General features: G+C 43.8%; 1 protein-coding gene across 4 annotated transcripts in view; it reads right to left on the reverse strand.

The window, feature by feature from the left end:
• The window catches only part of ulk4 (unc-51 like kinase 4), a 513024-nt gene that overhangs the window by 484029 nt on the left and 14372 nt on the right, over positions 1 to 14623 (reverse strand). For all 4 annotated transcript variants that reach the window (XM_038796599.1, XM_038796603.1, XM_038796600.1 and 1 more), the window contains 4 exons: positions 11796 to 11958; positions 9588 to 9689; positions 5701 to 5784; positions 2647 to 2722 (listed from right to left, as the gene is read on the reverse strand). In XM_038796599.1, coding sequence (XP_038652527.1) covers positions 2647 to 2722; positions 5701 to 5784; positions 9588 to 9689; positions 11796 to 11958 — 425 coding nt within the window. The remainder of the gene's footprint in view (positions 1 to 2646; positions 2723 to 5700; positions 5785 to 9587; positions 9690 to 11795; positions 11959 to 14623) is intronic.

The following is a 14623-nucleotide window of genomic DNA, read 5'->3' on the forward strand; positions in this document are numbered from 1 at the left end:
TTTACAATCTATAATAATAATTTGGGTGAAGGGACAGAATGGGTGAGATTCTCCGACTGATTCGTCGGCAGAATCTTCCAGTCAAGCTAAAGTCGACCCCTGCCATGGTGGGGTGGGTGAGCCATGCAAATTGCCATTGACTTTGGCAGGTCCAGAGGATCCTACTGACAGTCAATGATGAGCCGCCTCCGCAATGAAAAACCGGCTACGGAAGGATGGATAAATTATGACCAATGTGTTCCTGCAAAAGATACAAAAACAGGCGTGAAAGCAAATTATGAGCAGGACACAGAGGATCCTAACATGGAACTGAGGTACATCTGGTGGGCTTTTCAAATGACGGGTGGGGTCCGGATCCCAAATTCCCACTCCTATTTCCAGCACTGGCAATTTTCAGCAGGACAGGAAAGGGGTAGCTCTGGACATTGTTGTCTTCATGTTGCCAGCATCAATGCATATATGGTCATTTTGGAATCTCCACAATTTTAATGGAGGGAAATGGTGGATGGTAGGGCGTGGGCAGTTCCCACTAATCTGCACAACTGGGACAATGTTGTTGCAAGCAAAGGTGAACATTTTAGCTTGGATGCCTCTGCGTCAAATTTAATTGGGTTGAAGGTTGATAAATCGCATGGATCTGATGAGCCAAGTCCCAGAGTGTTGAAGGCGTTGGCTACAGACCTAGTGGATGCATTGGTAGTTATCTTTCAAAATTCTATAGATTCTGTAAAGGTTCCTGGAGACTGGAAACAGAAATGATCTAATTTAAGAAGGGAGGGAAAGGGAGAATACTTACAGACCTGTAAGTTTGACGTCAGTAGCAGGGAAAATGTTTGACTCTATTACAAAGGGTGTGATAACTGGACATTTGGAAAGTAATGATATGATCAGGCAAAATCAATGTGGATTTATAAAAGGGAAATCATGTTGGCAAATCTGTTGAGGTATTTTGAGGATATTACTTGAAGCATAGATAAAAGAGAACCACTGGATCTGGTCTATTTGGATTTTCAAGGATGGCACGGTGGCGCAGTGGTTAGCACTACTGCCTCACGGCGCCGAGGACCCGGGTTCGATCCCGGGTCACAGTCCGTGTGGAGTTTACACATTCTCCCCGTGTCTACATGGGTCTCAGCCCCACAACCCAAAGAGGTGCAGGAAAGTGGATTGGCCATAGTAAATTGTCCCCTTAATTGGAAAAGAAAAATTGGGTGCTCAAATTTTGTTTTAAAAAATTCAGATTTTCAGAAGGCTTTTGATAAGGTCCCGCACAGAAGGTTAGTAAATAAAATTAGAGCACATGCAAATGGGGGGTAATTTTTTGGTAAGGATTGAGAATTGGTTAACAGCCAGAAAACAGAAAGTAGGGATAAACAAGTCATTCTCAGGATGACAGACTGTTATTAATCGGGTACCACAAGAAACAAAGAAACTTAGAAAATAGGAGCTGGGGTTAGTCGTTTGGTCCTGCGTACCTATTCCACTATTCAATATGATCTTGGCTGATCCTCATCTCAATATCATACACTTGCATTCTCCCCATACCCAATGACATCTTTAGAGGCTAGAAATCCATATATTTCTTTCATAAATGTATTCAGTGACGAGGCCTCCAGAACCTTCTATGGTAGATAATTCCACAGCAGGCCAACTATTCGCAGAGTCTGCCTCCTTGACCCGTTTTCCTGTTCCTCCGCCTTTGCTCGTAACATCCTGCAAAGGTCTCCTTAGAGCCCCACCTCTGCCTCCAGTGCCACCACTCTATCACTGTGTTCAGAGATCAACCTCTCGATCTCTCGGATCTGCGACCCCTGAGCCTCCAGACATTTTTCCACCCTCTCCATCGAGCCCTTTCGATTGCCTTCGATCGATCCTCCTACATCTCCTTTTCTGCTGGCAGAGCTGTTCCTTGATGAAGGTCATCAACTGTTCCATCTGGGGCTTTCCAACTTGCATTGACCCTTCCCCCTCCACCACCTTTCCACTGGCTGCTGCACCACAGGTCTCTTCCAACTCCTTGATCAGATCCTTCACCTTCTGCCGGGTTTGGTAACCAGCAGACATGCCACTCCCGGGGGGGGGGGATCTTCTCCGACCTTCAGTTACACTTTTCACTTTTCCGCCGAAGTCACACCCAATTTTGGGTAAAAAGAGCTATTTTCTACGCCTTTAAGCAGGAGCTGCCCCTTGTGGGACCACTCACACCAAGGCCGCCACCGGAAGTCCCATGATCTGAACCTTAACTCTGTTTCACTCCCATGTTGCATGACCTGCTCAGTATTTCAGTATTTTCTGTTTTTGGATCATAGCAAACATAATCTGGTCGAGGATATCACTGTGGCTCTTTGACTAAAGGAGGCTGCTTTCAGCTTCAAACATCAGCAAGAGTGTAAGGTATGTGATCTATCCTAAAATAACTGAAATCAATATATAAATGGAGGAGTAAACAAATTATGCAAAGGTTTATTGAACAAAAAATTATAATCTAATAATAAAATATTCAAGGAACCCACCAATTGAGCTGTAGTCATTCTATAACCATCTGTTACCTTCATGTTCTAATATTATTTTACAGGAAACCAATTTCTTTTATCACCTGTTGTAAATGCAGATTAAAGCCGTCGGGCGATGTCCCAATTCAATTACCTTTTGGAAGGGTCTTTCTGAAGCAAGTCTCCAATCAATCCAAGAAATTCAACGGAAGGTTTTTGCCCAGTAGATTCTGACAGAGAATAAAAACATTTTAAACTTGATGGAAAATTACCTAGAAATTAGTAAGTCAATTAAAAAATACAACTTTTTCAATTAAAAACTTTCCGTTTTAAACTGCAGACAAATCGCACAACTAAAACTGAAGAATACAACCATACAAACATTCAAAATAGGAGAACTGGGCCTTTTGGCCCCTTCAGCCTGCTCCGACATTGAATAAGATCATGGCTGATCAATTTGTGTTTTGAATTCCATGTACCCATCTACCCCCGCTAACCTTCGATTCCGTTGACTAACAAAAATTTATCTACCCCCACATTAAAAATATTTAGTTACTTCATCTTCTGAGGCAGAGCCCCAAAGTTGCCAAAGACTGAGAGAAAAATAATTCTCCTCATTTCTAAAACCCCCTGATTTTAAAACTCGTTCTGGACTCACCCACAAGAGGAAACATCTTTCCACATCCTTTCCACATCACCTTGTCAAGACCATTCAAGATGTTACAGACTTCAATCAAGTCGCCCTCGCTCTTCCAAACAGCGGTGGAAACAATCCCAGTCCTACCTTTCCTCATAAGATAACTTGTTTATTCCAGGTATCAACCTGGTAGACCTCCTCGGAACTGCCTCTAATGCATTTACATCATCCTTTAAATTAGGTAAAACTGCACACAGAATCCCGGCCCTGGGTCACTGTCCGTGTGGAGTTTGCACATTCTCCCCGTGTATGCGTGGGTTTCACCCCCACAACCCGAAGATGTGCAGGGTAGGTGGATTGGCCACGCTAAATTGCCCCTTTATTGGAACAAAAAATAATTGGGTACTCTAAATTTGTTTTAAAAAACTGCACACAACAGTCAAGAAGCTTTCAATTGTTCCAATCAAGTCACACTAAACTGCAAACTAAAGCTCGACCCTTAGTTTATCTGTGTGCTCTGTATGTGGAAAGTGAGAGCAGGAAATTCGAACTATAAACTGACTACAGCACTTAACTGGACAACCGTCACCATTAAAATCAGATGCATTTTCTTTATTGCTCTGAAAGGCACATTGTCCTGTAAGATAATGAAGAAAGCAGAAACATGGGCAAAATGGCCTAGGAAATCTTGCTGTGCGAGGACCAGCAAAAGGGGTCATTCTTTGTCAGGTAAACCCAGGAGATCATGATTTAAACTGTTTTCAGGCATTCACACAAGCCCCAAGATAAGTGAACTCTCCCTCTGTGTGGACGTTTATGGCATACAGAACTGGGTGCTCAGGATGAGAACACATGACTTTCTTTCTACCTGCACCCTTGCATTGCAATACAGGTGCAGGACACATGTACACTGTGCTACCCTGATGAATTTTACTGAGTATTTACACACTATGCAGTGAAACGGGCTGCGATTTGCACCTACTGGAAAGAAAAATAAGAAGAGGAATGACAATGTGCAATTACATTATACTTTTTATGGCTGAAAAAAATACAATCAAAGATTTTTGCACTGCACTTATCAGGACAAATACGCAAGATAAACCAACACTAAAGGGAACAACAATTTACACCGCATGAGAAGAGTGTGCTGCTTGGTTGGCAAGTGTACCCTGATTGGTAGAGGTGTTTAATCAGAAACCACTTGCCAACCAATCAGCACTCTTTTCTTATGCAGTACAAATTGTTGTTCCAGTTACTTTACAAGATTGATCTTGCATAGCTGTCCTGATGACTACAAGATGAAAAGATTTGATTGCATTTCTCTTTTTTCAGCATTCATAAAATCCCTACAGTGTAGGAGGCCATTCGACCCACTGAGTCTGCACCGACCCTCCGAAACAGCACCCTTCCAAGGCCCATGTGCCTACCCTATCCCATAACGATTACTCAAATTCTGTTGAACTAAAAGACTATATTTCTTTTAATGTAATAAACACAGGGCATTTTATAAATGGAAAATAGTACAGTGAACGGGCATTGAGCTATGGAGGCAGAGATTAGGTGGAGTAATTGAATGTTTGATCAAAAAGATGATTAAGAAAGTTTTAAAAGGCAAATGCAAAGAGCAGGACCAAGGGTACCAAGACTATTCTATCAATGAGGCAGCGATACCTAAACAGCCAGAGTCAGAGTGTGGGCAGATATGAAATAAATAAATGTGACATGGGCAGGAATGGCTTTGATGATTATTAGCATTTTATATTTATTATTTTGAAAGATGGGATGTCAATGCAATTAGCAAAACTAAGGTTGATGGAGATCGAACATTGACCACTGAAGTCCATTCCATTCCAATTCACTTCCCGCACCTAGTGGTTAACTAAGGAAGACAAGGGCAGCAGGTGGCGCAGTGGGTTAGCCCTGCAGCCTCACGGCGCCAAGGTCCCAGGTTCGATCCCGGCTCTGGGTCACTGTCCGTGTGGAGTTTGAACATTCTCCCCGTGTTTGCGTGGGTTTCGCCCCCACAAGCCAAAGATGTACAGGCTAGGTAGATTGGCCATGTTAAATTGCCCCTTAATTGGAAAAAATGAATTGATACTCTAATTTTAATAGAAAAAAAAAAGAAAAAAAAATTAAGGAAGACTTTCCGTCTGTTTCTGTAGCTAATTACTCCTGGACCAGGTCGCTAGTCCTTCTCCAGAGGCTTATAGCTTGAGGGATGCCACGCCACATCAAATATGGCTGACCAGGAGTCTCTTTCACGCTTAGCGTGCAGCCATTGGCATGAGGGAAGGATATGCAGACCAACAGGTTTGGCCGCATTATGAAAACACCTTCCTTGGCCATCAAATGCTGGCGTGGGCCTCGAACCCGGAGTGGAGACAGAATTGGGCCAGCTGATTTTTGGCTAAATTGGAATTTAAGGAGAGTTGAGGATGAAAGGAACTGATCACATCAAAGATGCAAAAGTGTGGACAAACATTCTGGTGGCAATGGGACTGTGATAGGGCAACAACAGTTCTTCAGTATTGGCTCGAATGCTTTACAAAATATTTTGAAAAATGACTGAACCTTGAGGCTCGGGTGGTGAGGGATCTTCGTTCAAAACTATCTCGACCAGCTCAGAGAGGCTTTCTGAGAAAAATGGTGGCTTTCCTGTTAAATAAGCATAGCAGTCGTGAGTAACGAACCTTTGCAAACAACAGCATAATGCTCGAGTATCACACTTTGAGCACCAATACAAAAGTACCTTTAGAGACTTCACCCTAAAAATGTATTGAGTTCTTAATCTCTCCAAATTTTAAACTTGTTCAACTGTGTTGCTGGATTACAGAAGAATATAATTGTCAGTTATTGTAATCACAGATTCCCCCCAGCCACGCTAGATACCACCTTCAAAAGATGGAGGCGGGACGGGGGCACACTGACGGTCGGGGACTTCTATGCAAGGCGCAGACTGGTGACACTGGACGAACTGACGAGGAAGTGGAAACTATCAAGAGGACAGGAATTGAGACACCTCCAAATAAAGCACTTCCTCCGCAAAGAGACAGTAGGGTACCCCGAGGCCATAGAAAGCACGCTACTAAAGGACCTGATAGGCACAAGCAGCGAGAAGGGGGGGCTATGTGGGAAAATATACGGACAGCTACTGGACAGAGCCTGAACACCACTGGACCGGACCAGACAAAAATGGGAGTACGAACTGGGGACAGAGGTAGGATGGGGACTCTGGAGCGAAGCACTGAGCAGGGTGAGCTCCACCTCCTCCTGCGCAAGGCTAAGCCTAATGCAGCTCAAAGTGGTGCACAGAGTGCACCTGACCGGAACCCGAATGAGCAGGTTCTTCCCAGAGGTGGAGGACAAATGTAAGCGGGGCCGGAGGGGCCCGGCCAACCACACCCACATGTTTTGGGCTTGCCCCAAGCTTGCTGGGTTCTGGGCAGCCTTTTCCGAGGCAATGCCCAAGGTTGTGGGGGTGAGGGTGAAGCCATGCCCAATAGTGGCAATCTTCGGGGTATCGGAGCAGTCAGAGCTACACATGGGGAAGGGGGGCAACGCCCTTGCTTTCGCTTCCCTGAGCGCACGCCGGAGAATACTGCTCGGCTGGCGATTGGCAGCACCACCCACAGCTGCAGACTGGCTCGCTGACCTCTCGGAATTTCTCCACCTGGAGAAGATTAAGAACGCCATCCGAGGGTCAGAGGAAGGTTTCCTGGATACTTGGGGGCAATTCGTCGGCCTGTTCCGAAACCTGTCTGAGGCCAGAAACGAGGAGTAAGCCAGGGAAAAAGAAAAGATGAAGAACCAAAGGACTGCGCAACCCGGGGCGGGGTGAGGGGGTGGAATGGGGAAACCACGAGAGAAGAGGAAGGGTGCTGAAACCAATGGGGGGGGGGGAGGGGGGGGGGGGGGGGGAGGAGAGGATACCATCGAAAAATCCAGAGGGCAGCAAAACATACACAGTTAGTCAAATGAAGGACAAAACAAACCTCTCTGTAAAATAAAGCAAATTAGCGCGGGCAAGAAAAATGCTATGTATATAAGTAACAATGTTTATAAATATGAGAAAAGACAATAAAAAGATTTTCAAAAGAACAAAAATTGTCAATTATTGTTGCATTAGAGACGGTTTCTGTTATAGTGTTATTATTGTGCATCTTCTTATTTAAATTCATTGCTGATGTCATCAGTAAATGCTGTCACGCCATTAGTTGTTATTATTACATGTGTATATTTGGATTTAACTGCCGTTAGTTCTGATTCTTTCCAGTCAGTTATTTTGATGTTTAACACAAGTTAACAACAACAGTAACTAATGACGTCACAGCCCTTACTGATGACATCAGCAATGGTGACAAACAACTTCCATAAACTTACAACGGTCCGCATAGTGTGACCCTGCACACCTAAAACATTACATTATCTTCAGCTTTTTACTTGTAGCTTTTTCTTCTACTTGATGCACTGCCTGCGGGGCACCATTGGCCTTCTGAATATCGTTTGCATTATTGGCAGGCATTTCCATGCCCTGAGAAATTTCAAGAGCCTTCTTAAAAGTAAGCGTGGCTTTTCCCAGAAAACGCCGCTGAACGCTGTCCTCGTTAATGCCACAAACCCGTCTAGCCTGAAACTTGTCTTCCAAAACTACCCTAAACTTCCAATGTTCAGAGAGCTGGCGCAGTTCAGCAACAAAGTTAGCTATAGACTGTGCTGTCTTACCAAAATGACTATGGAATTTGAAACGCTGTACAATTACTGAGGGTTTAGGATTGTGGTGATTCTGAACGAATGTAGCTAAATCCGCAAATGAATTATCCCCGTTTCAGTGGTGTAGCCAAGTTTTTCACAAGCTATCTGCAATCCCATTTGCCAAGAAAAAGTGTTCCAACCTTTCTACATTTCCAGTCCGGTTCTCTTTCTCTTCCACAAACTCACTGATAGACCCAAACATAGCCATGGTGCTATGCATAGCAAAGTTTAAAATACAGTATGGACTCAAAAGTGGGAGCAGCTAGCTAAACATCGAAATAACAGTAACAGAACTGAATTAGAACTAAAGGCAGTTAAATAAGAATACACATAGGAAAAACAACAACAACATCATCACTTACTGATAACATGAGCAATGGATTTAATTAAGATGCATAATCACAACACCCTATAAACAGTTATAGATTCAAACATCTAGCCCAGGGGTGGGCAAACTTTTCCGTGCAAGGGCCACATTCAGAAATTCACAATTTTAAAGGGCCGCATAGTATATTAATTAATAGTCCCGGTTGTAACCAATTAGCGTGCGGCATATACCTCAGCGCTTCCCCCGGCGGCATCCTGCCTTTAGCCCTCTTTTTCTCTACTTTTCAAAAATGGCGCTTCACCCGGTTATGATTCTGGACGCCTCATATAGAACATAGAACAGTACAGCACAGAACAGGCCCTTCGGCCCTCGATGTTGTGCCGAGCAATGATCACCATACTCAAGTCAACGTATCCACCCTATACCAGTAACCCAACAGCACCCCCCCCCCCCCCCCCCAACAATTAACCTTATTAAAAAAAAAAAAAAAAATTTTTAATTTTTTTTATGACTTGATTTTGGTGGGCCGCATAAAGACCTTTGGCGGGCCGCATGCGGCCCGCGGGCCGTAGTTTGCCCACCCCTGATCTAGCCTGTGTCAAAGTAACTAATACCAAGTTTGTCAAGGATGGCAAAAAATACAGGGTTCTGAGCCCCGATTCATCCAATGACTCACAGATACGTGGAAAAATGTTGCACATTGAACATTTGTATTGATGGATTGTAGATTTTGGTGAGTGCAAGAGCTGACATGACTGTTGCGGACTGCCACAACTGGAGTCATTACATATAATAGAAAACTTTACACAGAAACAACTTATAAAATGCAATGTTTTGTCAGACCAGCACATTAAAAACTCCAATGACTTGCAACAGCAGATATTCTGCTTGAATCAGCTTTTTCATGAAGTAGTAGCACCTATGTGTTCGCAGCTTTCAACGTGACATGGTCGGGCAGCAGGGTTGTGCAGTGGTTAGCACTGAGACGACAGCGCTGAGGACCCGGGTTCGAATCCCGGCTCTGGGTCACTGTCCGGTGGAGCTTGCACATTCTCCCCGTGTCTGCGTGGGTTTCACCCCCACAACCCAAAGATGTGCAGGATGGGTGGATTGGCCACGCTAAATTGCCCCTGAATTGGAAAAAAGTAATTGGGTACTTTAAATGTATTTTAAAAACAAAAAGAAAAAAAAGTGGCATGGTCATGTCTACCAGCAGTCTCTTGACTCAGTTTTTGAAAGAACAAAAATATGAAGCGAAGTAGCAGATAAGGAAGGTGGAAAAATTGGCACTGACAAGGTATCAAACAGTATAAAGCTCGTGACTCGTGGCAGAGGGAGTACGAAGAAAGATTTGAAGTGAGAATGTTGAAATACTAACCTGTAAACATCTCATACAGCACACAGCCCAGAGACCATAAATCACTGATTTGAGAACAATCTTCACCCTTTAGAATTTCTGGAGCCATATATGTTGATGACCCTGAAAGGTAAGTTTGCACCAAATGAAACATATCAAAATAACTTGAACAGCAAGTGATGTCCTTCTTGCATAATGGGGAAATAGTGCTTAAAAAAAACATGAATCTGACCAAGCAGCCCTAGTCTATACTCAACAATGTCACGGAGTTATTTTCCACCTTCCAGAATGGTCAGGCGAAAGTGGTGGACATCCCCTGTATCATCTTGTGTCAAACGTAAGAGATAATTGTTAACCCACACAAGGCAGGTTTTTGTTCTCAGGAAATTTGTCTTGCTTATGTAAAGTACCTTTAGTTGTGAAGACATGGTGATGGTTTCAGACCACAAACCAAGCTGTAACAGGCACCTCTGACAATGCAGCACTCCAACAGAATTGCCCTGGAATGTCAGCCCAGACTCTGTGCTCAAATCCATGAGGGGTTTGAAGTCAACAATTTGAATATTACATTGAGCCAGACAACTAACGCATTTAGTTAATACAGTTCATCAATTATATTGTGTTGGAAATGCGATTCAAAAGGTACTATTATTCAGAATAAATTCATAAGTAATATATTAACATAACGCCCCACGGTCTACCATAAACAGGCTTCAAGGAGCCATGGGTTAAATCCTGGGATTCTCAGCTGATTCATTTGGTAAATATCACAGAGTTAAGCACAGTAGGACAGTGACAAAATAAATAACTTTACAGATCTTTGGCTTCACCAATATCCAATTTTCCTAATTGCAACCATTTTAAGAAAAGACACATCAGCGGGGTTTATTTACCTCGCAACACGCTGCACGTTTTGCCGTGGCGGTGGCAGCCCGCCTTTGGTTGGTGGCGGGATTCCCATTGAATCCATGCCTCGCCGCCAGGAAACCCGTGGAAGGGTTTATGGGAGCAGAAGACCCTGCTGCTGGGAATGGCCAGGAAATTATGGCCCGTATATTTTGCAAAAGGTTGTTTTTGTCAATGACTCGATTGGTAAATTCGCTACCAGGTACAGAACTGAGTCACTCAGATCCAGAAGGTGTGTTGTCCATGCGTCTCAGCTTGAATGCTTAAAAAGTTACTACAATTGGAAGAGAAGTCCAATTGTTAAGAGAGGCAAGAAAGAAGATTATCCATGTTTCTAATCCTGACAATTATTCAGTGCATTTAGTCAGAAAGTGCACTTTTGGACTTCATAGAATCAAAGAATTGTTACAGCACAGGAAGCCTTTTGGACCATTGTGTCTGACCCAGCTCTCCAAACGAGAATCACGACTTAGTGCCATTCCCCTACCTTAAGGGGCTGTTTAGCACAGGGCTAAATCGCTGGCTTTGAAAACAGACCAAGGCAGGCCAGCAGTACAGTTCGATTCCCGTAACAGCCTCCCCAAACAGGTGCCGGAATGTGGTGACTAGGGGCTTTTCACAGTAACTTCATTTAAAGCCTACTTGTGACAATAAGCGATTTTCATTTAATTTTTCATTTAATTTCCCCCTGTACCCTTGCACATTGTTTCTGTTCAAGAAATCATCTAATGCCCTCTTGAAGTCTCAATTGAACCTGCCTCCGCCACACTTCCACGCGGCGCAATCCAGACCTGAACCAGTTACTGTGTGAAAAAGATTTTTCCTCACTTTGATGAGGATAGAGTCATACTCCGTTCTAACGAATAGCTGTCAACCTGAACCATTACCCCCCCCCCCCCCCCCCCCCCCCCCACTTCCTTTTTCCACAGATTCTGCCTAACCTGCATTTTCTATTTAGATTTCATCCTCAGCTGTGATCAGGTGCATGGTGGAACTTCCAAAATCTAAGTTTAAAGGCGAAGATCAAATTTCGCAATACCGAACAACGTTATTTAGGAAGGACAGCTCGGTAGCGCAGTGGTTAGCACTGCCGCCTCATGGCACCGAGGACCAAGGTTCGATCCTGGCCCCGGGTCACTGTCCGTGTGGCGTTTTCTATTTCTCCCTGTATCTGCATGGGTCTCACCCCCACAACCCAGAGATGTGCAGGGTAGGTGGATTGGCCATGCTAAATTGCCCCTTAATTGGAAAGAAATAATTGGGTCCGCTAAATTTATAGTTAAAAACAACTTTATTTGAGAGTACTTCATGAGATGTTTTTACCTCGGGACCGAATTTTAGACTTTCCTCTTTGTGTGCCATTGTTGCTTTCCCCTACATCATCTTCTGCACCAATCAGTGAAAAGAATTCATCCAGATTCTCGCCTTCTGCTTTGGCTAGACTGAAGTTACTGTACTTCAGGGTGCCTGGTCCATCCAGCAATATCTGTTTAGGAATGGCACAAGAATGTGAGAACATAACAAAGCTGCAAGTAGAAAATATCTTTTGTACACCACCGTACAATCTTCAGAAAAACCATTTGCAAAATAACACTGTTTACATTTTTTTGTGCCACAGCGGGATTTAATGTTGCATTTGTAAATTCTGGAAGATAGAATTTATCGCAGCAACTTATTTATCTAGCACTTTTATTATCGTAAAATGTTTCACAACAATTAGGAGTTGCAAGGGGGAAAAAACAAATGTCGAACGAAGGAGATATTGAGAGGGGCAACCAGAATCCTGCTCAAAGAGATAGTTTTAAAGATGGGAGGTCCTGAAGGTGAAGATGGTCGAGTCCAAAAGTGTCAATCGACCCGTTAGTCCAGGGGGTGAGAGAGGCTGGTGTTTTGGCCTTTACCTCCCTGGTCGCCCGGAGACGGATATTATTAGAATGGAGGGACTCGGGGGCCCCGAAACCGGGGGTGTGGGTGAGCAACCTGGCAGAGTTTCTCAGGCTGGAAAAGAAAAGGTTCACCTTGAGAGGGTCTGTGGAGGGGTTTGCCCAGAGATGGCAGCCGTTCATCAACTTCTTTGGGACCAGTTAAGAATTAGTTGGGGGGGGGGGGGGGAATAAAATGGGGAAGTAGGTGAGCTGGAGAGTGGGGGGGGGGGGGGGGGGGGAGAAGAGATGATGGGTATTAGGTGTTTCGTTTATTTGGTTATTTGCAGCTGTTGGCTTGTTTTGTTTTGTGATTGTGTTGGATGTGCAAATATATAAATGCCTCAATAAAATACTTTTTTTTAAAAAAAGGAAGAGGTGGAGAGACAAATGAAGTGAGGGAGATCCAGGTGAGTTTTGGCAACTTAAAGCAATTACTGCAGTATAAAAAGGCAATAGGCTCCTTTCACCAGAACACTTATCAAAGGTTTGCATAATAAAAATTACAGCTCAGGAAGCAAGAATCGTAAGTGATGGTATGGTGGCAAGTCCCCCATCCTGGCCCACCAATCTGTTCTGTATCCTTGAGTTTATAAAACATCAAATGTGTGGGCAGCATAGTCACGCAGTGGTTAGCATTGCTGCCTCACGGCGCCAAGAACCCGGGTTTGATCCGAGCCCCAGGACACTGTCCGTGTGGAGTTTGCACATTCTCCCCATGTCTGCGTGGGTCTCACCCCCACACCCCAAAAAGACGGGCAGGGTAGGTGAATTGGCCACGTAAAATTGCCCCTGAAATTGGAAAAAAAAATCGGGTACTCTAAAGTTATTTTTAAAAAGACCAAGTAGCATGCACAGGACTGGCTGGATATGTAACATTGCACAATTTCCTGCTACAAGTTTCCTACACAATGCTTTTTAGACGCAAGGCTATACATATACCTTGCTGCATGAAGTTTTAAGTTGAATGTTTTAACAATATTAAATGAAGTTAGAGACTTAACACTGCCTCATGCTTTAAGAATTTGTTAAAAAGACAATGAAGGAATTATGTTACAGAGACAAGGAAGGGTGAGGCCACAGAGAGATTTGAACATAAACCTGAGAAGCATAAATTTCAGGCATTAGGAGGACTGGGAGCCAACATGGAGAAGTGAGGGCAAGGGCAATCAGCAATTGGGGCTTGGTGCATGACAGGATATGGATAACAAAGTTTTCGATGAATTCAAGTTTATCAGAGAGTAGAGGATGTGAGGCCAAACAAAAAAAACATTGGAATTGTCAAACCTGGAGTTAATAAAAGCATGAATCAAGACATCAGCAGCAGATGAGCTCAGGTAGGGGCAGAGATGGGAGAATGTTATGAAGCAAGGGATAGACAGTCTTGGAGAGGACATCTATTGGAAGCTCATGGGGTCAGTTTGGGATAGCAAGGCTGTTCACAGTCTGAATTAGCCTGGAACAGTGGATGGGGAGAGGAATGGAGTAAGTAGCATTTGTACAAACTGTTTTGAGGAGCAAAATGTGTTTGCTCATTTCGAGATTTGGCTGGGAAAATATTGAGGGTGATCCAAGACTTTAGTCAGTTTGTTAGGAGCGGCATTGGAGGGGTCAAGGGAGGTGATGTCATCAACGCACATGTGGAAGTTGACTCCATATTTGCAAATGGCATTGCCAAGGGCAGCATGTAAATGAGAAAAAGGAGATGGACAAAATTGGATCCTTGCAGGGGGTCCCAAGATGATAGTGCTGGAAGGGATCTGAACCATTGGTGAGAATCTTCTGGCTAAGATCAAATAATCAAGCTGAATCAAGCAAGAGAAAACCCACTGAGCTAAAGAAAGGAAGTAAGATGGTGGAGGAGGACGGTATAGTCAATCGTATTAAATGGTTGCAAAGAGGTAGTGGAAGGAAAATGCATTACTATCATACTTGCAGAAAGTAATTCATGACTTTGGTTAGAATAGTTTTAGTGCTGCAGGAAGGACAGAAACCTGAATGGAGGGATTTGTTTATAATGTAGTGGTATAAAGCAAGGGGAGGGATTGGAGGGAATGCTAACCCCATTCTACTCTTCAACTCTCACAGTATTGCTGAAGTCTTGAAAGCACATCACCCACCGGCCCCCTCATCTGCAGATGGCATTTGGCACATAATAACCAGGTAGCCAACAGGCAGGGAAAAGGAATAAAAACTGAATTATTCCCTCACAAAAGAGAGAAATGCAAA

This window comes from Scyliorhinus canicula, chromosome 5, assembly GCF_902713615.1.
Source record: "Scyliorhinus canicula chromosome 5, sScyCan1.1, whole genome shotgun sequence".
In the NCBI taxonomy this organism is placed as follows: domain Eukaryota; kingdom Metazoa; phylum Chordata; class Chondrichthyes; order Carcharhiniformes; family Scyliorhinidae; genus Scyliorhinus; species Scyliorhinus canicula.